The 26,831-nt window shown below is 46.5% G+C and overlaps 1 protein-coding gene across 5 annotated transcripts in view; it reads left to right on the top strand.

Annotated features, from left to right (window-relative positions):
- eef2k (eukaryotic elongation factor 2 kinase) overlaps positions 1-26,831 on the top strand; it is a 69,912-nt gene that overhangs the window by 21,101 nt on the left and 21,980 nt on the right. For all 5 annotated transcript variants that reach the window (XM_038819293.1, XM_038819288.1, XM_038819289.1 and 2 more), the window contains 10 exons: positions 5,669-5,769; positions 9,970-10,030; positions 10,356-10,393; positions 12,506-12,677; positions 21,304-21,453; positions 21,856-21,988; positions 22,617-22,744; positions 23,972-24,182; positions 24,759-24,826; positions 26,101-26,175. In XM_038819293.1, the coding sequence (XP_038675221.1) occupies positions 5,669-5,769; positions 9,970-10,030; positions 10,356-10,393; positions 12,506-12,677; positions 21,304-21,453; positions 21,856-21,988; positions 22,617-22,744; positions 23,972-24,182; positions 24,759-24,826; positions 26,101-26,175 (1,137 nt within the window). The remainder of the gene's footprint in view (positions 1-5,668; positions 5,770-9,969; positions 10,031-10,355; positions 10,394-12,505; positions 12,678-21,303; positions 21,454-21,855; positions 21,989-22,616; positions 22,745-23,971; positions 24,183-24,758; positions 24,827-26,100; positions 26,176-26,831) is intronic.

Below are 26,831 nucleotides of genomic sequence, written 5' to 3'. Positions count from 1 at the left end.
TAGAGGTCAGCAGTCTCAGCAGTACACCACTGGGTCATTATGGGTGAGCTGAGAACTCTGTTTAAGCAGAGTAAATTGATGTACCAGCTGGAGGTATGTGCACTTCAACCTACTGAATTGGTGTAAAGATTTATTGATCTGATCACTGAGCAAAGATGCACTTGCTATACAACTTGCTGTGGCACTGCTCTCCCTGTGCTGAACCGTGGTACAGAGGCTTCAACATCATTTTCCAAATTTGTGACCTCCATCACCTTGAAGGAGAAGGGCTGGAGATGCACAGGAACATGGCCTAAGTTCTAAATTAGCTATATTGCTATTTCTTCACTTGTCACTTGTCTAAAGCTGTGACATTCCCTCCTAACAGGACAAGGACTGCAGTGGTTCAAGAAGGTGGCTTCCCACCACTTTCTCCAAAAGCAGTTAGGGTTGAGCAATAAAGGTTGACATTTCTAGTGAACGAATATAGTGAATGAACTTTTTAAATATTGCACTGGAATTAAGTTAGTTTGATGCATCCACATGCTTATCTGTATCGCGATACAAGCTTGCTTGTCAGCAACCAGAAACATATGCAAGCATTTAGAAGCTGAGAACAATGGTGAAGGTACAGCGTTAATTTTCACATGTATGTATGCTGACCTCACCTCACCTCTCTGGACTCTACCTCACCATCACCTCTCTGGACTCCTCAGCTGTTGCTGTATTACTAGACTATGTGTTTGACATCCTGTGCTCGATCAGCAGGAATTTCCTGCCATTTGGAAGTCTGAAGCTATGGGGGTAAATCTGCTGCACCCACCCGCCTCAGAAATTGTCACAGGCGGAACGGACAACTTCACAGACCATTGAAAGGTTAATTGAGCTCGGGTGGGAATTTCCAGCCACGGTTTGTTTTTTTAGGGGAGGGGGGCTTCGACCGGAAAATCCTGTCCATTTTTTCTCTCTCTCCTCCAAACTCCATTCCTTAGCTACCAACTCTGTTCTTCTCCTTGACAACTGTCTGAGATTAAGCCAGTTTGTTCACAACCTTGGTGTCATATTTGGTTCTAAGATTAGCTTCTGACCTTCTATTCATGGCATTACTAAGACCACCTGTTTCCACCGCTGTAGTATCATCCAACTTTGCCCCTCTTGCTGTTCATCTGGGGCTGAAACCTTAATTCGTGACTTTTGTTACTTCCAGATTTGACTATTCCAATACACTCTTGGCTGATTTCCCACAATCTACCCACCACAAACTCGAGATCACCCAAATCTCGGGTGCCTGTGTCCTAACTCCATGGCCTCGCCCCTCCCTATCTTTGTAATCTTCGCAACTTTCTGATATCTGCACTCCTCTAATTCTAGCCTCTTGTGCATTGCCACCTTTGATTGCTTCATCATTGGTGGTCGTGCCTTTAATTGCCCAGGCCCCAAGCTCTGGAATTCTCTCCTTTCACTTTTCTGCCTCTCTACCACACATGCCTCCTTTAAGACACCTTTTAAAACCTTCCTCTTTGATCAAACTTCTGGTCATCTGATCTAATATCTCTTTATGTGGCATGGTGTCATGCTTTGTTTTCTAATGCTCCTGTGAAGCAATTCGGGATATTTCATTGCATTAACGGTGCTATATAAATAAATGTTGTTGTTGTGAAAGGGATCACAAAAAACCCAAACACAATCTCATTTGAAAGCAATCAAAACACTAACTCTCAGACAGTCCTTTGCTATCTGCTACTCTGACACTTGTTTCCTTTCACCTTCTTTTGTTCCTTCAATTTACGTCATTTTTTTCCAGCCAGGCTTCCAGGTTACCCTGATTTTTGTCTGGTTCCAGATCTTCCTCACTCATTCTAACACATTGGTAGTACTCTTGCCTCTCAGAAGGTCTTGAGTCCAGAATTTGAGAACCCTAATCTAAACTAGCATTTCAGTGCAGTGCTTGGGGAGTGCAGAGGTGCTGCCTTCATAGAAGAAGAATCATAGAAGAATCCCTATAGTGAAGAAGGAGGCCATTTGGCCCATTGAGACTGCACCCATCCTCCAAAAGAGCACCCTTCCTCGGCTCGTGCCCCAACCCCTTCTTCGTAACCCCACCTAAACCTTTGGACACTTAAGGAGCAATTTAACATGGCCAATCCATCTAGCCATCACATCTTTGGACTGTGGGAGGAAATCAGAGCACCTGGAGGAAACTCTCACAGACATGGAGACATTGTACAAACTCCACACAGTCATCCAAGGTCAGGATCGAAGCCGGGTCCCTGGTGCTGTGATGCAGCAGTGCTAGCCATTGTGCCACCGTCTTCGAGATAAGATTTTAAAGTGAGATTCTATCTGCCCTCTCAGCTGGATGGTAAAGATCCTGGCCACGATTCTCCCAAAGGGAGACAAACAGACGACGCTGGAGTGAAACCCGGAGTGTTTCACTCCGGCGTTGGAGCCCCCCCCCCCAGTAGCGGCGCGCATCAATCTCGGGCGCCGGGCCTTGATGCTTGCGTCAAAACGGCGTGCCGGGAATGACGTGGCCGGGGGCGCCTAAGTGACGTCAGCTGCGCATGCGCAGATTGGCCGGCGCCAACCCGCGCATGCGCGGTTGCCGTCTTTCCCTCCGCTGCCCCGCAAGACATGGCGGCTTGATCTTGTGGGGCGGCGGAGGGAAAAGAGTGCGTCTTTTAGAGACGTCGGCCCGACGATCGGTGGGCACCGATCGCGGGCCAGACATCTCATGAGCACGCTCGTGGTGCTCGATCCTCCCTCCGGCCCCCACAGGCCCCACACTCACCGGTCTCACGCTGGTAGCGACCTGGTATGGTTGGCACCGGCGTGAACCGGTCGGGTTTGGCTGGCCGGCCGGAGAATCGCTGGTTGGCGTAAGAAATGGCGAGCGGCTATTCTCTGAGCGGCCTGTCGAAAAACGCGACACGTCATTTTGGGGGTGGGTGGGAGAATCGCGGGGGATGCCAGGGCGGCGCGTCGTGATTTGCCTGGCCTTCCCGCAATCCCCCCCCGGCATGGAGTGCGGAGAATCGCGCCCCCTGTGTCACTATTCAGAGAAGAATTGGGGAGTTCACCCCAGTGTCCTGACTGACATTCAGGCCTCAACAAACATCACTAAAACAGATCATTATCCGGTTATTTATCTTGTTGCCATTTGAGGGAACTTGCCATATGCAAATTGGCTGCTACATTTCTGACATGATAACAGTGGCTTCACTTCAAAAGTACTTTATTGGCTGTACAGGTCTTTGGGAAGTTTTGGGAGATGTGTTAAGAGTTATATAAATGTAATTTCCCCCTTTCTCTTTTTTTTTTGCTTTAAGTTGCACTGTTATTCGCCAGAGATAGCCATGTCTTCTCCTGTGTCTACCTCCCCTGATCGTGTCTTTGCTTCTCTTGCCCTAACCTGATCCATTTTGTATGGTATAATAGCAAAATACTATAGATACTAGAAATACTCCGCAGTCTAGCAGCACATGTGGAGAGAGAAACAGAATTAGCGTGTCAACTCGGTTTGCCCACAGATGCTGTTAGACCTACTGAGTATTAGGTGAAATTTGCCCCGAGGGGATCTGTTCATGTGGTGAGCGGCGATTCTCCGGCCCGGATGGGCTGAGCAGCGGACCTGCCTCCTTCCGCGGCCGGCCCCAGCACACCGGCGCCATGTTGGTGAGGGGCCGGCGTGCAGAAGAAGTTCCCCGCGCTTGCGCAGGATGGCGTGGCCAACTATGCATACGCAGGAATGAGCTGCCCCAACTGCGCGGGTTGGCGCAGCGGAAGGAGCCTGGAGCAGCGTGAACTGCTCCGGCGTCAGGGGGCCAGAATAGGTCATGCCCGGGCCCTGTTCGCGCCGTTGTGAAACGCGACGGCGTTCACGATGGCACGGGCATTTAGTCCCGGGAGCGGAGAATCCCGTCCATAGTCTTTAGAAGAAATATAAATGCAATCTACAGGCTCACCAATTATAAACTTTAATAACTATACTTACGGTTGCTATTTGATCTCTTTTGCAAGTGTATTTAAATGAGCATTGTTGGGTTGATCTGAAGTGCAGCATAGATCAACTCAGAAAATCCAAGTGATCCAGAACATACATTGCTGCCATGTCTCGTTCAGTGGACAATGTACCACAATGAGGTCTGACAAACTGTCTATATGTTCAGAATTTGCAGAATCAGCTTTTTCAATTTTGGTGATTTTCATAGATTCATAGAATTTACAGTGCAGAAGGAGGCCATTCAGCGCATCAGGTCTGTACCGGCTCCTGGAAAGAGCACCCTTCCCACCGCACACCTCCACCCTATCCCCATAACCCAGTAACCCCACCCAACACTAAGCGCAATTTTGGGCACGAAGGGCAATTGATCATGGCCACTCCACCTAGCCTGCACATCTTTGGACTGTGGGAGGAAACCGGAGCACCCGGAGGAAGCCCACGCAGACACGGGGTGAACGTGCAGACTCCGCACAGTCAGTGACCCAAGCTGGGAATTGAACCTGGGACTCTGGAGCTGTGAAGCAATTGTGCTAATCACTATGCTATCGTGCTGCCCTCATTAAAAGTTTATTGTAATTGATATATGGTGACCAAAGGGAAGATTAGTAACAAAAACAAAAAATAAAATACTCGAAATACTCCGGTCAGGCAGCATCTGTGGACAGAAAAACCGAGTTAATGTTTCATGGTTGAGGAGCTTTCATCAGATGTCTGCTCTTGGTTAGTTATCTGGTGCTACTTTTTTATTATGCTAAAATCAGTTGTGGTGGAAACTAACATATAAAAGCAGATATTGCACCTAATTGACCATGTGCCTGAATACTCTGCATGAAAGCAACACACCAGAAACTTGCTCAACTTGTTGGGTCCTTGTGAAGGTTGTGTGCTGTTTCTGTTGAAACTTTGCAGTTCTGCATATTTGGAAGAGTTTTTACTCGGGTGCAAATGGCGTGGTAGATTATTAACTTGTCTGTTGTACTTATTTTAATAGCTGGGTGAATGGAATAAATAGTTTGGTGTAACAGACATGTGGGGCATTTGAAAAATGCAGGTTCCTTTTGCATTGCCCATAATAAATACAAGGAGCAAATTCGTGCCCATTGTACCATTCAATTAATGGTAAAAGTATCTAGATTTTTCTCGTGAAAATTGAAAGAGTTTGTCTTTTTTTCATAAAATACAACAGTGGAAACCAGGAAGTGAAAAAAAAATCCAAACACTAACCTTTTACTATTTTAACTAATATTGCGCTTTGTAAATTGAATTCTGAAATTCAGTTTGGAACAAGCTGAAATAATATTTTCCTTTCTACACTTAACAATCTTCTCCAATCTCCTTTAGGTTTCTTGTTACACTGCAATCAATTGTGTGTCTATAGAAGAACTTAAAAAAAAAGGAGCATGATTAGACTATTGTAAACATGTGCCATGAATATTCATGTCTGTGCATTTGCTTTTTAACACCATGCTATAAGTGGACTGTTGCCTCTCTTATAAAATGAGCCTTTGTACCAAGTACCATTGGAGCAACTATCTTGGATGCCATCTGTGGCTTTGATATCACTGGTTTACAAATGCGAAAGTGGTCTAACTAGAATAGCCTATGTAGATTGCTTCTACAAATGAAATGGAGAATTAGCACCATATCTTTGGTAAGGAAACTTGAATTGTTTTGTCTGTTTCACAGGATGCTTGGAGACATGCATTCGAAAAAGCCAAACACGTACCCGATCCTTGGGCAGAATTCCATCTGGAAGAAATTGAGACTGAGACAGCAACTCGTTACAGGTCTATATTTCTTGTAGCTTTAGTTTCATCATTTGATTCCTTTAGAGTCTGGAATATGTGTCTCGGATATAAAAATAAAATGATACTTTGTGAGGAACAGAATTTAACACAAAGTAAACATAATTCAGAACAGAATGGCGTTCTGTTGAAGTTGAGAATCAACAGGAAGTTTGCCTAAGTATTTTTGTGGTACCATTAAGCTGTGCCATCAATTCACTGTACTAATATCCATAGCGTTTCTCAACTGCTGTACTGAAATTAAGCCGAAGGGGAAGGAATTTCCTCTACAAAGGGCAAAGTCTTTGTTCTTGGACAAAGTATTTTTTAAAGTAGAGGAGGATTAATGTTGTGGTCTGTTTGAGATCATAAACAACTCTCCTGAAGTGGTTTGACATCAACCAAACTTAGGGAGTGTTCTCCCTCAATCAGTTGCTTTTCGAAGACAGACTTTTGTAGACTTAGTCACACTCTTTGTTTGAGAATTGAATCATTTGAGATACTACAGTTGTCCTTAGTGTTTGGCTAGGGAGCAGAAACATCAGGCAGAATTTTCTGACCATTATCCAGTGAGGTGGGTGAGACCAGTAACCTACCAGTTCACTATAGGCTATTGCACGAAAAATGATCACTTGGGTCAAAGTACCAGAGCCAACCAGTGGTTGTGAAATTGTACTCCAGAGGGTGGTGCAGTGGTTAGCACTGCTGCATCACGGCGCCGAGGACCCGGGTTCGATCCCGGCCCGGGTCACTGTCTGTGTGGAGTTCGCACAGCCTCCCTGTGTCTGCATGGTTCTTACCCCCACAACCCAAGGATGTGTAGGGTAGGTGGATTGGCCACACTAAATTCCCCTTAATTGGAAAAAAAAGAAACTGTACTCTAGAATGGGTCATAGCCATTATAAAATCATACAATGTATAAGAAGGATATTCAGCTCATTGTACCTGTGCCAGTTCTTTGAAAGAACTATCTAATTAGACCCACACCCGTTGTTCCTTCCCCATAACCCTGTAGTTTTTTTTCTTTTTTAAGCATTGATCTAATTTTCTTTTGACAGTAACTACTGAATCTGATTCCGCCGTTCTTTCAGGCAGTGCATTCCAAATCATTGCAAATTATTGCCTAATATATTATTTTTCTCCCCCGCCAGGCCCTTTTTGCAAATTATTTTTAATGTGTGTCTTCGGGTTACTGACATATCTCCCTGCCAGTGGGAACAGATTCTTTATATTTATTTTGCAAAAGCCCTTCATGATTTTGAACATGCTTTTACAAGAAATTAACTATCATAAATATTGTGCACATATTTATTTCCTGTTTGGTGTTTTGTATATTTGAAGTTCCTCTTCTGTTCTAAAACCTTGTTTGGACCCCTTTGCTGATTAAAAACCATGCTGAAAAAATCTAGTGTATGAGAGGGCAACCTTTAAAGAGGAATATTATAAACAAGCATCAGTAACACTAGCTGACTTTTGCAAAGCTACAGCATTGCAGTGCGCTCTAGATTTATTATTGAACTTGGCTTCTAGCCAGTTTAATCAAACTTCCACCATCGCAGTTCATGCAAAACCCTCTGGGAACTGAAAAGTCATGTTTGTATCTGCGGGTATGCACCCTTTTAATTAAAGCATCCAGTAATGACTTTGTTTTTAATGAATAATGCCAGAATATTGTTGGTACACAGCCTCACAGTAATGGTAATGAGATATGTGGCAGACTAAAGTATGTGACTGCTATGAATGACTTTTTTCCGAAGCGTAAGCCAAAAATAGACCAGTCCATTTCTGCTGGAAATAGAAGTTCCAGTATGCATGGTTGTAAAATACTTTTTTTTAATAAATGTTTTTATTGAGTTTTTGAACAAAGTATATTTATCGCTATGTTCACAGGATAAGAGACATATATAAATATATGTTACTGTCTGTGCGGAGTCTGCACATCCTCCCCGTGTTTGCGTGGGTTTCCTCCGGGTGCTCCGGTTTCCTCCCACAGTCCAAAAATGTGCAGGTTAAGTGGATTGGCCATGATAAATTGCCCTTAGTGTCCAAAATTGCCCTTATGTTGGGTGGGGTTACTGGATTATGGGGATAGGGTGGAGGTGTTGACCTTGGGTAGGATGCTCTTTCCAAGAGCCGGTGCAGACTCGATGGGCCGAATGGCCTCCTTCTGCACTGTAAATTCTAATTCTAAAAAGTGTCTGCACTTGGACAGTGAATGTCTATAGATGATTCATGAAGGACATCCCAACAAAACCTGACCCTATTCTCGTCTGACATCCAACACATGTGCCTTTTCCAACTGGGAGTCACTGCGTAGTAATCACTGTTAGGAACCCTGGCCAATTTTCCTTTCCAGTCCAGAAGTTCTCAGGCCAATTGTAGCACTCCCTACATCTAGCTAAACTGAGATCAGTTAATTTAACATTGATCAATGCTGTAACTAGGAATTTCTGATTTGGATGCCTCATTATCTCACCTGGTTATGCCTATAATCGCTGGAGTAATGAGAAAACTGCAGAATGAAATACATTTCTAAATTTAGGATATATCTTCTTTAATTTTGCCCTCCTCTGTTCCTGTAATATTTCTATGTCAGTGTTGGCACACAGTTTGATTCCAGATATCAATCATGATCAGCCTTAATCTGCCTATTGACGACATTTATAATCTTTATTAGTGTCACAAGTAGGCTTACATTAACATTGCAATGAAGTACTGTGAAAATCCCGTATCACCACACTCCGGCACCTGTTCGGGTACACTAAGGGATAATTCAGAATGTCCAAATTACCTAACAAGCACGTCTTTCGGGACTTGTGGGAGGAAACCCACGCAGACACGGGGAGAACGTGCAGACTCTGCGCAGACAGTGGCCCAAGCCGGGAATCAAACCCTGGTCTCTGGCGCTGTGAAACAACAGTGCTAACCACTGTGCTACCGTGCCACCCATCTAAGAACACACCCAGAGATGAAGGCTATCAGCTACTTGACCTAAATTTTGGATTGAGCTGTAATATGTTCCTGGTACCAACTGGTTTCAGGAATTTTATGTTCATGAGTCCAACTTTCTTTTGGACTTTGATATAGAGATGGTGGCATAGTAGTTAGCACTGCTGCCTTGCAGCGCCAGGTACCTGGATTCGATTCTGACCTTGGGTGACTCTGTGTGGAGTTTGCACATTCTCCCAGTGGCTGCATGGGTTTCTTCCAGGCGCTCCGGTTTCTTCCCACAGTCCAGATTTGTACAGGTTAGGTGGATTGGCCTTGCTAAATTGTCCCGTAGCCAAATTGTTTCGTAGCCTCCAAAGGTTAGATGGGGTTACGGGGATAGGGTGGGGGAGTGGCCTAGCTAGGATGCTCTTTCAGAGGATTGGTGCAGACTCGATGGGCCGAATAGCCCCTTCTACACTGTTACGATTCTATGGATTTTATTGAAGCACTTGAGTGCAGTCGAGACATTGAAACATATCTATGGAAATCTGAGACAACAGGTAATTTGTTGTCTGGTTTCAGATCCTTCCAGTGGGTATTCATTGACATGGAGCGAGAAACGATGTTCCATTTACGCAGCATGGGGTTGGCTGGTAGGAATCTAAATTCCTATCAACTGGTTTAATTGGCAGATTCACTGGCCACTTCCTGGACATATCAATGGTCACCATACCAGACTTCGTGTTCAGAGAAACCATAAAAGATCCATAAGTTCAAGGTCAGTTGCTAAGGTATTATAAGAAAGTTAGGTGGGGCGTAGGTAGGCTTAATTTGAGAAGCAAGCTGACTATTTGCAGAGCGGTCCTTAGTCTGATTCAGTTCTGAAACTGACTAAAATGAGTTACGCCATCATATTGGATAATGTGGGCAAATCTTCAATGTAGGAAACATGGTATCAATTTAGTTAGAGGATTGTCCAACACCTCTGTGTCAAAAAACTAATGATTGGATTCATTATTAGAGCCATTTTTGGCAACATAGTTCCAATTGTTGAATTTTACAGCTAATCAGATGGTCCCAAGCATTGACTTGGCTTTCCTACATTAGAGTGACTACAAACATTGAGAGACCCTAAAAGGTGCAATTCAAATGCAGGTTTTCTTTGTATTTTATTTCGGGTTTGCTGTTTCCAATTGGGTGAAGGTGCAAGTGGGTGTGGAGAAATGATTCAGAATTCAAATAATCTCTCGCTTGATTTTTCTCTGTTGATAGGTACAATGCTATTTCAGGAAAATGGGTCGAAGATGAAGTATCCATGAAAATGGCAAAACAGGTAATACCACAATTTATTGTGTTTAAAATAAATAAATACTATTTCATGCAGCAATTTTTGTTTTGAATCATGCTGTTAAGTATTTTGCCTGCCTGCTATCATCTTACTGTATCATTAATCCAGTCAGAATGTGTGCACTGCTGGTTACCACGTTCCTTAACTTCATTTGAATCCTGGTTTTATGATTTTTAAAGTAAAGGAAAAGCTTGTGAAAGCTTCTCGAGGAATAAGTGCTTGACATTCATTGTACTTCCTCCTCCTTTTCAAAAGGTTTACAGAAATTACCGAAATTGCATAAGTAAAGAGATTCATGTTTCCCTTTCAGCCTTTTGGTCGTGGCGCAATGCGGGAATGTTACAGAACGTAAGTTTTAAAAAATATATTTGCTGTGCCATTGAATATTTAATATAGGTCAGAATAGGCACAGGTCTGGGAATTCTGAGTGAAGTGAAGCTGTACGTATCTCACTGTTGCTCACTTCTGTTTGCTCTGAATGTACGTTTATCGTATGCTAGGGGGAGATGGTGGCGCAGAGGTAATGCCATTTAGAGTCCCAGGTTCAATTCCCGGCTGGGTCACTGTCTGTGCGGAGTCTGCACGTCCTCCCCGTGTGTGCGTGGGTTTCCTCCGGGTGCTCCGGTTTCCTCCCACAGTCCAAAGATGTGCGGGTTAGGTGGATTGGCCATGCTAAATTGCCCGTAGTGTCCTAAAAAATGTAAGGTTAAGGGGGGGTTGTTGGGTTACGGGTATAGGGTGGATACGTGGGTTTGAGTAGGGTGATCATTGCTCGGCACAACATCGAGGGCCGAAGGGCCTGTTCTGTGCTGTACTGTTCTACGTTCTAGAGTAGTAATCCAGAGGCCCAGGCTAATGTTTTGGAGACATGGGTTAAGAGTCAATCAATAAAATCTGGAAATTGGTGGCACAGTGGTTAGCACTGCTGCCTACGGCGCTGAGGACCCGGGTTTGATCCCGGCCCCGGGTCACTGTCTGTGTGGAGTTTGCACATCCTCCCCGTGTCTGCATGGGTTTCACCCCCACAACCCAAAGATGTGCAGGTTAAATGGATTGGCCATGCTAAATTGCCCCTTAATTGAAAAAGAAATATATTTTTTAAAATCTGGAAATAAAAGATTTCCAGGGAACCGTGACTTCTGTGACTTGGTCATCAGCTAGTCTGGCACTGAATTACGTAGGCCAGGTGAACTCCAGTTTGCTGACAAATCAAAGCTGGGATGGTGGCGTGGCTAATATAGTCAAACTATTTCTCCGTAAGCTAGTGATTTGAAACAAACCTGTGGACTTTAACCTGGTGTTGTAAGACTTCTTACTGTGCTCACCCCGTTCCTACGCCGGCATCTCCACATCATGAATTTAACAGCATAGGAAGAGGGAATTTCGCCCATTACTCCAGGAAAGGTTTTCTGCCTGAAATAATTCTGCACTCGGTCTCCTTACTCTGGCATTTCCCTGGATACCATTATATGTCCCTTTTAATCGTGTTTATTTTAAAATACAGGTCAATGAGGATTTATTTTAGATTAGTACAGCTGTGTGGTATCTGGGATTTCTCCCTTGTTAGTAAATTAAATGAGTTGCTGATGTTTTGAAATTTGCAGACATGAGGCAGGACATTTCTCTAAATTAGTGTCTTTGTGTGCATGCAGTATTAATTTACAGTCGGCTCATAGCGTTGTGACACTACCTGCTTCAAAACCAACAGAAGAAACATGTAGGCAAACTCCATTTTGCCATCATTTCCACACATTTACTATATGAACTGAAATTCTGGCCTTTTGTTTATTTGGGTGGAATTATTTTTAAATAACTGTGCAGTAGAACGTCACATGTACTCTCTGTATTTTGTTTTATAACTGGGCATAGATTATACTGAGCATTGGAAGTAGCAAAGTGCCACCCTAATTGTCTTTATTCGTATGTGAGGTTTGTAGCTGGGAATGTTTATGTGGTTATTGGGGAAGGAAATTTAGTTTTCACTCTGATGACACATTGTTGAGACTCACTTAAACCAGATACTGGAGCATCACCATCATCTGTCGAATCATGCCTTACAGAGGGGTCAAACGTTTCAGGAACGTTGCAGGGGATGTGGAGGAAATTAGTGAGAATTAGTTGTGGGGAAGAGGGGAACCTACACTAGAAAGTGGTAAAAAGGTACCTGCAGTGGGGGAAATGGGGGGGGGGGGGGGGGGGGGAGGGAGAAGAGAGAGGAGAGTGGGGGGGGGGGGGGGGGGGGGGGGGGGGGGGTGGGGGGGGGGGAGGAGAGTGTGGGGGGGAGGAGGGAGAGAGGAGGGAGAGAGGAGAGTGTGGGGGGGGGGGGGGAGGAGGAAGTAAGGCATATTCAGGAAATTGCTCCTGAGAAATCAATGTAGAAAAGTAATGTTCAAATTTGTCTTAATTGCGAATTAGTTGTATCAGAGGCTACATTTTGTTGCTTTGCTTTTTTTTAATCAGGAAGAAGCTTTCAAATTTCACACGTCACCAGCAGTGGAAATCCGCCTCCAATTATGTGGCAAAGCGCTACTTAGATTCTGTGGATCGTGATGTGTATTTTGAGGATGTACGACTTCAAATGGAAGCAAAGCTCTGGGGTGAAGAGTACAACCGGCACAAACCTCCAAAACAGGTGAAGTAATAGATATTGGGACCACTAATCAGCAAATTCAGATCCCTTAATTGTGAATTCTGAACATGGGAATAGGGAGAAAACCATTCAGCTTCTGTCGACTGTTCCACCATTCATGGCTCATCGTTGTCTTTACTCTTATCTATCTGTCTTGGTTCTGTAATCCTTACTATCCTTGCATAACAAAAATCTATCACCGTGGTCATCTTGAGACTCTTATGGTTTAGGATCCATACACAATTAGCAAATTGTCAACAGTAATGAATCCATAACAAACAATTGCAGGACAGGAACCTAATTGGGAGTGGAAGTTCAAATCATGAAATATAAATACAGTAATCAGAATGACAATTACATTATGACTGTGTTTTATTCAACTTTACATCTGTTTTTGTACTGACAGTGGCTACTGCTTGACTGCATGATACTGATTGCACTGAAGGATTAGGACCTCGTATGTATTTGCAATAATTGAATTTAAATTGAATTCAGCACTATACCAATAAAGAATAATTTGTGGATAGGAATGTTTTAATTCCCGTACCAGCCTCCCCGAATAGGCGCCGGAATGTGGCGTCTAGGGGCTTTTCACAGTAACTTCATTTGAAGCCTACTTGTGACAATAAGCGATTTTCATTTCAAGGTACACTGGAGTGACAGTGTGCTGATGTTTTAGTCATGTAAGGTGGGATGTCGCCCTGACATAAAAGGGTGACACAGTGGTTAGCACTGCTGCCTCACAGCGCCAGAAACCCAGGTTCAATTCCAGCCTTGGGTGACTGTCTGTATGGAGTTTGCACATTCTCCCTGTGTCTGTGTGGGTTTCCTCCGTGTGCTTCTGTTTCTTCCCACAGTCCAAAAGATGTGCAGGTTAGGTGGATTGCCCATTAGTCTCCAGGGATGTGCAGGTTAGGTGGGGTTATGGGGATAGGACGGGAGAGTGGCATAGGTGGGATGTTCTTTCGGAGGGTCGGTGCAGACCCGATGGGCCGAATGGCCTCCTGCACTATGGGGTTCTATGAAACCCATTCCATTTCAGCCCTGAAGAAGTCGTATTCGACCTGAAATGTTAATTGTTTTTTCCCCACAGAGGTTGCTAGACTTACTGAGTACTCGGAAATGAAATGAATGAAAATCGCTTATTGTCGCAAGTAGGCTTCAAATGAAGTTACTGTGAAAAGCCCCTAGTCGCCACATTCCGGCGCCTGTTCGGGAAGGCTGGTACGGGAATTGAACCCGCGCTGCATTGGTCTGCTTTAAGAGCCAGCTATTTAGCCCTGTGCTAAACCAACCTTTGTTTTTATTCCAGATTTCCAGTATCAGCAGTATTCTGCCTTTATTTATGTCTCCCTTATTGTGTGTGCTGCTGATGAAGTCATACTGGTATAAAATTACTATTGTACAATCTTATGAAGACACAATAGTGGTGTGGGATCTGTATTACAAAAGAAATTGTTTTTGAAATTGACAACAGCCCAGTCAGAGACACTACAGAAGTCACTTTCCCCTCTGCCATTCAACCACCATTCCTAGCCTTCTATATATGCTGTCTCTTAATGTACATGTTCCACGGACACTGACTGTATTCTGGTTCCTTGTCCAACTAACAATTGTGCTCATTGCTACCCTGGCTGCGACCAAACGACTCGTCATTGACAACCTAGCCTGATCAAACCTAACCTCGATGGCTCAGTTCACTGCCATCAGAAGAACTAGACCTGATTCACCTGAGGAAGGAGCAGTGCTCCGAAAGCTAGTGTTTGAAACAAACATGTTGGACTTTAACCTGGTGTTGTAAGACTTCTTACTGTGCTCACCCCAGTCCAACGCCGGTATCTCCACATCATCAGAAGAACTGTAGAGGTTAATTCTTGTCAAAATCTCCAGATTGGTGTTAAAATCTGGCGCTTTAAAATCACAGCAGGTGTGCAGCCAATAAAAGTTGGCATTGTCTTCATTCTGCTGGAACCTGTATTTTTGGTAGTCTTATATCTTCTCTCCTCATTAACTCTTGTTGTGAAGTCATGATCATGTTTGGTTGTTATGCCCTTGCTCACAGGTTCAAGTGGCCTGTTAACACTCACTGTCTCGTCTTACACCATGTTAACCATGGCTCAATGGGACTTCCGGTTGCGGCTATGACCAGCTAAGTCGCACGTTTGGCTGCTCCTGCTACAAAGGTGTTTTCGGGCCGATTGGAGGGCCCCAACGGCGCTGTAAGGACAAATCCCGGTGGGGGAAGGCTCCCTGAAGAGAACCAGACCAACTTTATGGTCGGTACCCGGAGTGGGGTGGTAAAGAAAGCAACAGCAGCTCCCAAAAAAAAGCGGGGGAAGAAGACCAAAATGGCGGCCGGTGGAGCACCCGAGGAATGGAGGAAATGGGCGGAGGAGCAGCAGGCCGCTCTCCTGCGCTTCTTTACGGAGCTGAAAATGGAGCTCTTGGAGTCAATGAATGCGACGACCACCAGGCTGATGGGAGCCCAGGCGACCCAAGAGGCGTCGATTCGGGAGCTGCAACAGGAGATGACTGTGAGGGAGGAGGAGGCCACGGTCCTCGTGGGAAAGGTAGAGGTGCACGAGGCACTCCACCTGAAATGGCAGAGCCGTTTTGAGGAGCTGGATACCCGAATGAGGCGGAAGAACCTGAGGATCTTGGGCCTGGCAGAAGGCCTGGAGGGGTCAGACCTCCCGGGATATGTAGCAGAAATGCTGAGCTCCCTGATGGGGGCAGGGGCCGTCCCTTCGCCCCTGGAGCTGGAAGAGGCCTACAGGGTCATGGCTAGGAGGCCAAGAGCAAATGAGCCCCCGAGGGCGGTGCTGGTGCGGTTCCAGCGACTCAGCGACCGTGAGAGAGTGCTGGAGTGGGCCAAGAGGGAAAGGAGCAGCAAGTGGGAGAATTCGACGGTGAGGGTCTACCAGGACTGGAGTGCGGAGGTGGCAAAGCGGCGGGCCCGGTACAACCGGACGAAGGCGGTGCTACATGCAAAACGGATCAGGTTCGGAATGCTGCAGCCAGCGCGCTTGTGGGTCACCTACAGGAACCAACACCACTATTTTGAGTCCCCAGAGGAGGCGTGGGCCTTTGTACAGGAAGAGAAACTGGACTCGAATTAGACCCAGGGGATACTTGGCGGCCGTAGCCGCTCGGGTACTTTCAGCTGAATTCTTTGTTTGGATTTTGAACTCTTGCTGTGGTTTTTCTTCTGATGTTTTTTCCCCCTTTGCCAACTTCCCTTAGTTATTGTTATTGCGGTTATTCAGGGTTATTTATGGTTATTTATGCTGTTTGGTAGAGGGCGACTGTTAAGTACATTGTTATTTGTTATTTATCTGTTATTTATAATGTTAAGTTGGGGAGGTGGGACGGGGGGGAGAGCAGATCGGGGATATGGGCTCCTAGGGGGGGTTCTTTTACAGGCATGGACGGGGACGGGGGTGGAACTGAGGATGGCGGGGTGGGGTGTGGCAGGGCGAAAGCGCGGGCTTTCCTCTGTTTTCCCGCGCGCGGGGCAGAGGAGGGGGGGAGGGGAGGAGTGCGGGGCGTGGCTAGCAATGGCGACCTTTCCCGCGCTGGAGCGGGGCCAGGGAGGAGTGGCAAGGGGGGGGGAGGCCCCCCCCCCGAGCCGGGGGGAGTCGGAGTGGGGCAGGAGCAGCCGGGTCAGCGTGAACCAGCTGACTTACGGGAGTACGATGGAGGGTACATCGCGGCTAGGAGGGGTCCTAGCCTGGGGGGGGGGGAGGGGGGTTAGGGAGGGACACCGGGTTGCTGCTGAAAAGACCAGAAACGGGAAGTGGAGGACTGGAGAGGTGGGGGGAGGGGGACATCGCCATGGGGAGCGGGTCAGAAGGGGAGGGTCGACCCGGGGCGAGCAGGGAACAGGACATGGCTAATCGGCAGGGGAAGGGGGCGGGTCGTCCCGCGACCCGGCTGATCACTTGGAACGTGAGGGGGTTGAATGGGCCGGTCAAGAGATCAAGGGTATTCTCACACCTGAAGGGACTGAAGGCTGATGTAGCAATGTTACAGGAGACCCATTTGAAGGTAGTGGACCAGGTTCGCCTGAGAAGGGGGTGGGTGGGACAGGTGTTCCACTCTGGATTGGACGCAAAGAACCGGGGGGTGGCGATTCTGGTGGGAAAGAGGGTGTCGTTCGTGGCGGAGGAGGTGGTGGCGGATAAGGAGGGTAGGTATGTGATGGTGAAGGGTAAGCTGCAGGGGGAGAAAGTGGTGATGGTCAACGTATATGCCCCGAACTGGGATGACGCGGGTTTTATGAGGCGCCTATTGGGCCTCATTCCGGGACTGGAGGCAGGGGGCTTGATCATGGGGGGGGACTTTAACACAGTGCTGGACCCCGGGCTAGACAGATCGAGCGCAAGGACCAATAGGAGGCCGGCAGCGGCAGAAGTGCTGAGGGGGTACATGGAGCAGATGGGAGGAGTAGACCCATGGAGGTTTGGTAGGCCGAGGGCGAGGGAGTATTCCTTTTTCTCCCACGTCCATAGAGTGTACTCCAGAATCGATTTCTTCGTGTTGAGCAGGGGGCTGATCCCGAGGGTACGGGAAGCTGAGTACTCGGCCATTGCGATCTCTGATCATGCACCGCATTGGGTGGATGTGGAAATGGGGGAGGCGCGGGACCAGCGGCCGCTGTGGCGGCTGGATGTGGGGCTGTTAGCGGACGACGAGGTGTGTAAAAGGGTCCGGAAGAGCATTGAGAGCTATCTGGACTTGAATGACACGGGTGAGGTGCAGGTGGGGATGGTCTGGGAGGCCCTGAAGGCAGTGATCAGGGGAGAGCTGATCTCCATAAGGGCGCATAGAGAAAGAAAGGAGAGGCAGGAGAGGGAGAGGCTGGTGGGGGAGCTATTGGAAGTGGATAGGAGATATGCGGAGGCACCAGAGGAGGGGCTGCTGGAAGAACGGCGCAGCCTGCAGGTCAAGTTCGACCTGCTGACCACCAGGAAGGCAGAGACGCAGTGGAGAAGGGCACAGGGCGCGGTCTATGAGTATGGGGAAAAGGCGAGCAGGATGCTGGCACACCAGCTTCGCAAACGAGATGCGGCTAGGGAGATTGGGGGAGTGAAGGAGAGGGGCGGGAAGGTAGTGCAGAAGGGGCAAGAAGTGAACGGGGTCTTCAGGGATTTTTACAAGGAGTTGTATCGGTCTGAGCCGCCGACAAGGAGAGGGGGAATGGAGGACTTCCTAAACAAATTGAGGTTCCCAAGGGTCCAGGAGGGGCTGGTAGAAGGGCTGGGGGCGCCAATAGGGCTAGAGGAGCTAGTCAAGGGAATAGGTCAGATGCAAGCGGGGAAGGCGCCGGGGCCAGATGGGTTCCCGGTGGAATTCTATAAGAAAAATGTGGACTTGGTGGGACCGGTACTGGTACGAGCCTTTAATGAGGCGCGAGAGGGGGGGGTTCTGCCCCCGACAATGTCGCAGGCTCTGATCTCCCTGATATTGAAGCGGGATAAAGACCCCGTGCAGTGCGGGTCCTACAGGCCTATCTCGCTTCTGAACGTGGATGCCAAGTTGCTGGCAAAGATCCTGGCAGCTAGAATAGAGGATTGTGTGCCAGGGGTAATCCATGAGGACCAGACGGGGTTCGTGAAGGGGCGGCAGCTCAACACGAACGTGCGGAGATTGCTGAATGTAATTATGATGCCGGCAGTGGAGGGGGAGGCTGAGATAGTGGTAGCGCTGGACGCGGAGAAGGCATTCGATAGGGTGGAGTGGGAGTACCTGTGGGAGACGTTGAAACGGTTTGGGTTTGGGGAAGGGTTTATTAAGTGGGTGAAGTTGCTCTACTCGGCCCCGACGGCGAGTGTAGTGACAAACGGGAGGAGGTCGGAGTATTTCGGGCTCCACCGAGGGACCAGGCAGGGATGTCCCCTATCCCCCCTACTTTTCGCACTGGCGATTGAACCGTTGGCGATGGCACTGAGGGGTTCAGGGGGGTGGAGAGGACTGACTAGGGGAGGGGAGGAACATCGAGTATCGCTGTATGCGGATGATCTACTGCTGTACGTGGCAGACCCAGAAGGGGGAATGCCGGAGATAATGGAACTATTAGCAGAGTTTGGGGACTTTTCGGGGTACAAATTAAATTTGGGCAAAAGCGAGGTTTTTGTGATACACCCGGGGGACCAGGGAGAGGGTATTGGGAGACTCCCCTTCAAGCGAGCAGGAAAGAGCTTTAGGTACTTAGGGGTGCAGGTGGCAAGGAACTGGGGGACCCTCCATAAGTTGAACTTTTCCAGGCTGGTGGAACAGATGGAGGAGGAGTTTAAGAGGTGGGACATGGTACCGTTGTCGCTGGCGGGGAGGGTGCAGTCAATCAAAATGACGGTCCTCCCAAGGTTCTTGTTTTTATTTCAGTGCTTGCCCATCTTCCTCCCTAGGGCCTTCTTCAAAAAGGTGACGAGTAGCATCATGAGCTACGTGTGGGCGCATGGCACCCCAAGGGTGAGGAGGGTCTTTTTGGAGCGGAGTAGGGACAGTGGAGGGCTGGCACTGCCCAATCTCTCGGGGTACTACTGGGCGGCAAATGTGTCAATGGTGCGCAAGTGGATGATGGAAGGGGAGGGGGCAGCTTGGAAACGAATGGAGAGGGCGTCCTGTGGCAACACAAGCCTGGGGGCCCTAGTAACGGCACCATGGCCGCTCCCCCCCACAAGGTACACCACGAGCCCGGTGGTGGCGGCCACCCTCAAGATATGGGGGCAGTGGAGGCGACATAGGGGTGAAATGGGAGGTCTGTTGGCGGCGCCAATAAGAGGGAACCATAGATTCATCCCGGGGAACATCGACGGGGGATTTCAGAGCTGGTACAGGGTGGGCATACGGCAGCTGAAGGACCTGTTTATAGAGGGGAGGTTTGCGAGCCTGGGAGGGCTGGAGGAGAAGTTTGAGCTCCCCCCGGGAAACATGTTCAGATATTTACAAGTGAAGGCATTTGCTAGGCGGCAGGTGGAGGGGTTTCCCCTGCTCCCCAGTAAGGGGGCGAGTGATAGGGTGCTCTCGGGGGTCTGGGTCGGAGGGGGGAAGATATCAGACATCTACAAGATAATGCAGGAGGCGGAAGCAGCATCGGGGGAGGAGCTGAAAGCCAAGTGGGAAGGGGAGCTGGGAGAGCAGATAGAAGACGGGACGTGGGCGGATGCACTGGAGAAGGTCAACTCTTCCTCCTCGTGTGCGAGACTGAGCCTCATTCAATTTAAGGTGCTGCATAGAGCTCACATGACGGGGACAAGGATGAGCCGGTTCTTTGGGGGTGAGGACAGGTGTGTCAGATGTCTGGGAAGCCCAGCGAACCATGTGCATATGTTCTGGGCATGTCCGGTGCTGGAAGGGTTCTGGAAGGGGGTGGCAAGGACGGTGTCGAAGGTGGTGGGGTCCAGGGTCAAACCAGGATGGGGGCTTGCGATCTTTGGGGTCGGGGTAGAACCGGGGGTACAGGAGGCTAGGGAGGCCGGAATACTGGCCTTTGCGTCCCTAGTGGCTCGACGAAGGATATTAATTCAATGGAAGGACGCGAGGCCTCCAAGCGTTGAAACTTGGATTAACGATATGGCTAGCTATATTCAGCTAGAAAGGATCAAATTTGCCCTGAGAGGGTCGGTACAGGGATTCGCCAGGCGGTGGCAACCTTTCCTTGACTTTTTAGATCAGAGATAGACGTTCGGGGTCGTGGCAGCAGCAACCCGGGGGGGGGGGGGGGGGGGGGGGGGGGGGGGCAGCAAGGGTCGGGGGGGGACACGCACGACTGTAACGCGGGCAAGCCTGCTCGCTGCTCATGTCTGAAACTGTGGGCTGCCTTGGTTGTTAAGGTTGCCGGGGGGGGGGGGGGGGGGGAGGACTGGTGCGCGCGAGAGGGCGGGCGAGGGAGGGACATTTGCCTAGAGGGATTGTGTTGTAAATAATTTAAAAATTAGTAGGGGTAAATGTCTGTATGGAAAAACTCTTTCAATAAAAATTATTTAAAAAAAAAACCATGGCTCAATGGATAGCATGCTCACCACTGAAGCTGAAAGCTGTGGGTTCAAGCTCCATTATCTAACACGAGATCTAGGCCCACACACCAAGTGCAGTACTGAGTGAGTGCTGTACTATTGGAGGTGCCATCTTTTTGATGAGATGTTAAACTGAGGCCCCTGTTTTCCCCTTGAGTAGATATGAAATATCCCATTACGTTGTTTTGAAGAAGACCAGGAATGTTCTCCCAGGTGCCAAGGCCAATATTTATCCTTCAGCCACTGCCACTAAAACTGACTTATCTGCAAATGTATCTCAGTGTTGTGTGTGGGAGCTTGCTGTGTGCAAATTGTCTGCCACATTTCCAGCAAACATTTCAAAGTTGCTCCATTGCTTGTTAAGCTCTTTGAGATATCTGAAATTGTGAAAGGTGGTATTTAACTCCAGGCCTTTTTTCCTTTCATTTTGCACAGGAAGGATTGATAACCAAATGCATGCTCTGGGGTGAGCCAGTGTTTCCAGAAGTTTGGGATGAGGCTGCATATCTAACAAAAAAATACTGCAAATGTAAAAGTAATCACTCTTGAAGTTGTTTAGAAAGAATGTACTACACATTTTAAGTGCTTATTTATTTTGTCCTTCATAACAGGTTGACATTATGCAGATGTGTATTTTGGAGATGAAAGCCAGGCCTGGAAAGCCTCTGTACCATTTGGAACATTATATCGAGGGTAAATACATCAAATACAACTCCAACTCTGGCTTTGTAAGGGATGAAAATTTTCGCCTAACTCCACAGGTAAGTAATAGATTGAGGATAATGCAGAATAGATCAGTGCCCGTATCAGACATTTCTAGGTTGTCTGTTCCAACCAGATAGAACTTTATTTGTACTGCCTTACTGAAGCTTGAAATTTCCCAACCAGAAAAGAGGTCTCTGTGTGTAGGATTGCACTATTTTCAAAGATATTTTTGAAGTCCCATGGGATTGAATGAAAGAAAATTTTTGCCTTAAATTTAAGATCATGGTTTTTAAAAGGGAGTCTTGTTGTGCAATGTGTTTTCTGTCTGCAAAATCTATGGCCAAATACTATCTCAGTGCCTGTGAATAAGCATGTTTACTTTTGAACTATGAAATACCCGTCGACTAAAATCAAACCCATTAACTAGTCCTTCCTTTGTCCTTGCCATATAATTACAGGCATTTAGCCATTTCACCTTTGAACGCTCCGCACACCAGTTGATTGTTGTTGACATCCAGGGAGTGGGAGATTTGTACACCGATCCTCAGATTCATACGTTTGGTGGCACAGACTTTGGAGATGGCAATTTGGGTAATGTTTCTTTATAAACTAACTAAATCTTCTACAAAGCACTGATTTGCCCACAGTTAGTGTATTGTGTTAATTGTGGGCATCGCACTTCAGGAACAATGTCAAGTACTTAGAGAGAGTACAGAGGAGGTATACCAGATTAAGGATGTACTGCATAAGAGCAGAAGTAGGCTGTTTGGCCTTGCAAACCTAATCTGCCATTCAACAAAATAATGATCCCAGAGATGAGGGATTTCAGTTATATGGAAAGGCTAGAGATACTGATGTAGTAGTTCATAGAACAGTGAAACTTAAAGGGAGATTTGACAGAAGTGTTCAAAATTTTGGCTCATATGACCCTCTGATAACTCATCCACGTGTGATTCCTGGACAGTGAATAATGGTGCGCTCGTCCCATGGGCACTGAGGCCAATTGAAATACTTTCACTGCCCCAGTGGAGTGATTTAACTCAACACAGAGTGAGGGACCGAACCGGTGTCTTTTCTGGTTGGTTTAGCTCAGCACTAGACTCCATAGTGCACTGCCCCACTGAACCATCAGAGAGCCCACAATGCGATGTCCTGAGGGTAAACAACAGTGTGTTCATTTTTGGAAATCAGTATACTGATCCTGCACTTTTCATTACAGGTGTGCGAGGGATGGCCTTGTTTTTCCATTCTCATGCTTGCAACAGTATTTGTAAGAAAATGGGACTTACGCCATTTGATTCATCTCCTAAAGAAAGGGAAACATTGGAACATGCTCAGAATCTACTGGTTAGCGCTTTATATAATCGGTGTAGTCTGTTTGTGTCTCAATTCACGTTTGGAAGGCAGTGGCTCTTGCTGGATGGCAACTGTGGTATCTGACCAAGTAACACTTTTCTGCATGTGAACATCAAACATAGAGGTTCTCTGAGAGAATATAGAGCACACAGTGCAGAGGGAGGCCATTCGGCCTATCGAGTCTGCACCGACCCAGTTAAGCCCTCACTTCCACCCTATCTGCGTAACCCAATAACCCCTCCTAACCTTTTTGGACACTAAGGGCAATTTATCATGGCCAATCCACCTAAGGAAACCCACACAGACACAGGAGAACGTGCAGACTCCGCACAGACAGTGACTCAGTGGGGAATCGAACTTGGGGCCCCCTGCGCTGTGAAGCCACAGTGCTAGCCACTTGTTCTACCGTGCTGCCCTTTAACATGTAACATTACAGAAACTGTAACATCCTACTGAATGCTTCTAAATAATCTAAATCAGCCCACCGTGAAAATTAGACCTTCTGTATTGTTCAGTATCAAATTGATGGGGGTTTGTTCAGTATCAAATTTATGGGGGTTTTATCCTGAAAGAAGAAAATGTTGATGGACCTAGATGACCGCCAGAAATAGGACAAAGGAGATGCGGCACTAGATTTCAGAATCGTAAGAATGAAAACTTCTGGGGACAGGAATTTGTAGGGCTGAAGGAGGTAAAGAGGTAGGGAGTGAGCTGAGGCTACAGAAGGATCTGCACAGAAGCATGAATATTTTAAATTGGAAGTGTTTGTTGAGGGGGAAGGTGAAGGAGGCCAAATGGAGCTGGGACATAATGCTGGGAGAGTTAAAGGGGTAAGTGTTGGTGGTGTGTGGGATAGAGAAGCAGAATTTTGGTTGATCTAGGTTTTGTGGAGGGTGGAAGATATGAGGTTGACCAGAAGAGTATTGGAATAGTTTGAGTCTGGAAGTGACAGAAATGGATGGATTTTGCAGCAAATATGTCAGGATTGGAGACAGGTGATGCTATGGAGTCAATAGCTGTCTGGGTGAGAAAGTTAACCTACAAATGATTGAACTTAACTAAGTAAGAAAATATGCATTGCATGAAGTAATACTGGGCACTAGAACTCTGATCAGTAAAATGCTCTTCAACCGTTTTGATGTACATTTGTCTTATTCCTCATTTATGTGCAAATGGGTGTTTCTCTGAAAAAGTAAGTTTCTGCCTTCCTTGAATCAGAAAACAGCCAAAACCGTCATTCGAGGCACGGAGGAAGTTTGTGGGAGCCCTCGAGTGAGGACCATCTCAGGCTCAAGACCTCCAATTCTGACACGACTCTCCGAGACCTCTGCCGATGAAAATATGAGCGATAGCATGTTTGACTCGCTCCCCTGCTCCCCGTCATCTTGGTGGAACCCGAAGGAAAGCTTGTTCGGAAAATCTCCAATGGGTAAAATCCATTTTCGTCCGTTGACTTTGTTAGAGCATAGTATGGATGGTTTGGGCTAATTCAGTTGGGTAAGGGTATTGAGGAATGTGGAATAAAATGCAGGGAAGTGAAATTGGGGCACAAATCAGTCATGACCTGATTGACTGACAAATTAGGCTAAAGGGGCTGTCTGGCCGAGGATTATGCTTGTGCGTTTCATATTTAGAATGGGGATAGATGCCAACAGGCAGGAGATTGTTAACATTTTTATATTGCATCACTTTGGAAGTGGCCATTTCTCTTTCAAAATCCTTATTCAAGGGAGGAAGAATTGAGTTGGTAGGAGTTGTTCTTTTAATAATGTACAATTTAAGGAATTGTCTATGAGCTTTGATTTTTTTTTTCCTCCAATTTTGCCTTTCTCCCCTTGCCCCATCTTCTTGCTCGGCAATTGCTTAGAATTTGACATATTCAGGCACTTTATTTTTAGTGCATGAGTTTACTGGAATTTTTTAACCGTTCGGGTTACATTCCATCGTCTGTTTTCTATGATTAGGTCAAGATGCTTCATGTAATCTAGCATTCGGTTCCTTCTAGGTTGGACAGTATTTAATGAAGTTGATAATCTGGGTGATGAGCACAGTGATTCATTGGCTGAGAGAAGGGTAAGATCATATATAAATTGGGGTTGTTCTAATATGTAGTTTTGCATGTAATATTCTCTTTTGTTGAAACAACTTCAGGTATCTCTGTAATGTATGCGGTTAACATGGCCTCTGCTACAGCCTTTCAATTTCTTTTACTTATCTGCAATCTTTTTTTTATAAATTTAAGAGTACCCAATTTTTATTTCCAATTAAGGGGCAATTTAGCGTGGCCAATCCACCTACACTGCACATGTTTGCGTTGTGGGGGCAAAACCCACGAAAAAACGAGGAGAATGTGCAACTTATCTGCAATCTTACTTAATTCTATGTTATGGTACATTTATTCACAACCATACATTATCCATTTGATATAGAATCAAAAGGAATTCTGTGGAATCAAAGGAAAGTAAATGGCCAAAAAAAAATGGTTCCTGACAGACATTTTGTTCACATTCAGTTGGTGCTGTGGAATGATAAAACTAATGTCTACCTTGTCCTGTTCACCACAAATTAGTTTAAAAAAAAAACAGTTTTATATTTAACTGTTGCGAGTACTTTTCTCGAAGGAGATGTTTTTGTACATCCACGTTTTGTGCTCAAGTGTCTCCTGCCAATGCAATATGGCCACTGATACCCATCAACGCATTCGCATTGGGCTGCGCATGCGCAGAAATCCAACGCTGTCACTGCTGGAACCTGCAGCCTGGAACTCTGAATGGGAGAAGGAGGAAGAATGAGGAGAGGCAATATGGTCTAACATTCGCTGTAATTCACAATCCATTTACATTACTGTGTGTGTGGCGTGGCTCCAGGAAGCTGAGTGAGGGAAGGCGCAGTTTCCATAAACACAAAGTCTTACGTTACATAATAAGACAGAGTTTGAAACACTGGCCAACAGAATTGCAATAAAATATCCCACAAGGAAACTGTCTTATTTTCCCCACCTGCAAATCCTTCTATCTCTGTAAAGGAGTTTCCAAAAGCCGTTGCTGTCAGTCCAGGATAGAAATTGACAACGTTCCCTCTTCCTGCAGCTAGGGACAATGATGTGTGCACATGCACCCTGCTGCACATTGCCCTCTATAAAATGGTAAATGTTAACCTGGGCCTGCCATCAGCATATAACTCTGAAAGCACGGCGTTGGCAGCAAAAACAGCCTTTTGTACTATCTCACAATAAAGTTTAACTTCCTTTTTGACTGCCTGCCTTGCTTTGTTATATAACCATTTCAGTGCATATTTTTGGAGGCTACCTGAGCCTGCTTTTAACAGTTCTCCTGTTCTGCTGTCAGATGTCTGAAAACGGTGGTGATAGTGGATGCCCCAGTGATCGGAGGAGTGAACTGGAAGGGGAACATGGAGATCGGGTAATGATAACGTACCATAATAAAAGATAATGAGAAGGTTAGATAGAATAAATGTAGAGAACGTGTTCCTAGTGGTGTGGATGGAAACATTTTTTTTTTTTGGAAATGTTTTTTATTGAGTTTTCATATTTTATATCCAACAAATTACAAATTATTAGAAAAAAAAAACGCAAAAATTAACATGTATATTTACAGGTAAGCATCTTCATAATAACAACTGTGGCCGCCCCCTTTAACCGGCATAGATATTTTACATTCCCCAATATGGCCGAGGCACATGTTTATCGGCATTTATTTACAATTTGGTTTTGGGCCTTAGCTTGCCATCAGACTGTCGCTTGCGGCTTTGTCCTTTTTTTTTTGGAATAATTTTTATTCAACAACAAATTTTATCACAACAGAGAAAAACAGTAACCCCTCCCCTCCAATACAAAAACAATAAAAAGAAATAAGCGTAAAACGATGCGAACAAACTCCCATAACGAACCCGTAGTCCCCCCCCCCGGTTACCTTCCCCCGATTCCCATCCATTTTCCCCTGATTCTTGGCCACCCGACTATTCTTCCTCTTGTTCGTTGGCCACAAACAGGTCCCGGAACAATTGCATGAAAGGCTCCCACGTTCTGTGGAAGCCGTCGTCTGACCCTCGGATGGCG

Source organism: Scyliorhinus canicula, chromosome 15 (assembly GCF_902713615.1).
Source record: "Scyliorhinus canicula chromosome 15, sScyCan1.1, whole genome shotgun sequence".
NCBI lineage: Eukaryota > Metazoa > Chordata > Chondrichthyes > Carcharhiniformes > Scyliorhinidae > Scyliorhinus > Scyliorhinus canicula.
This window is presented reverse-complemented; position numbering and strand designations above follow the sequence as displayed.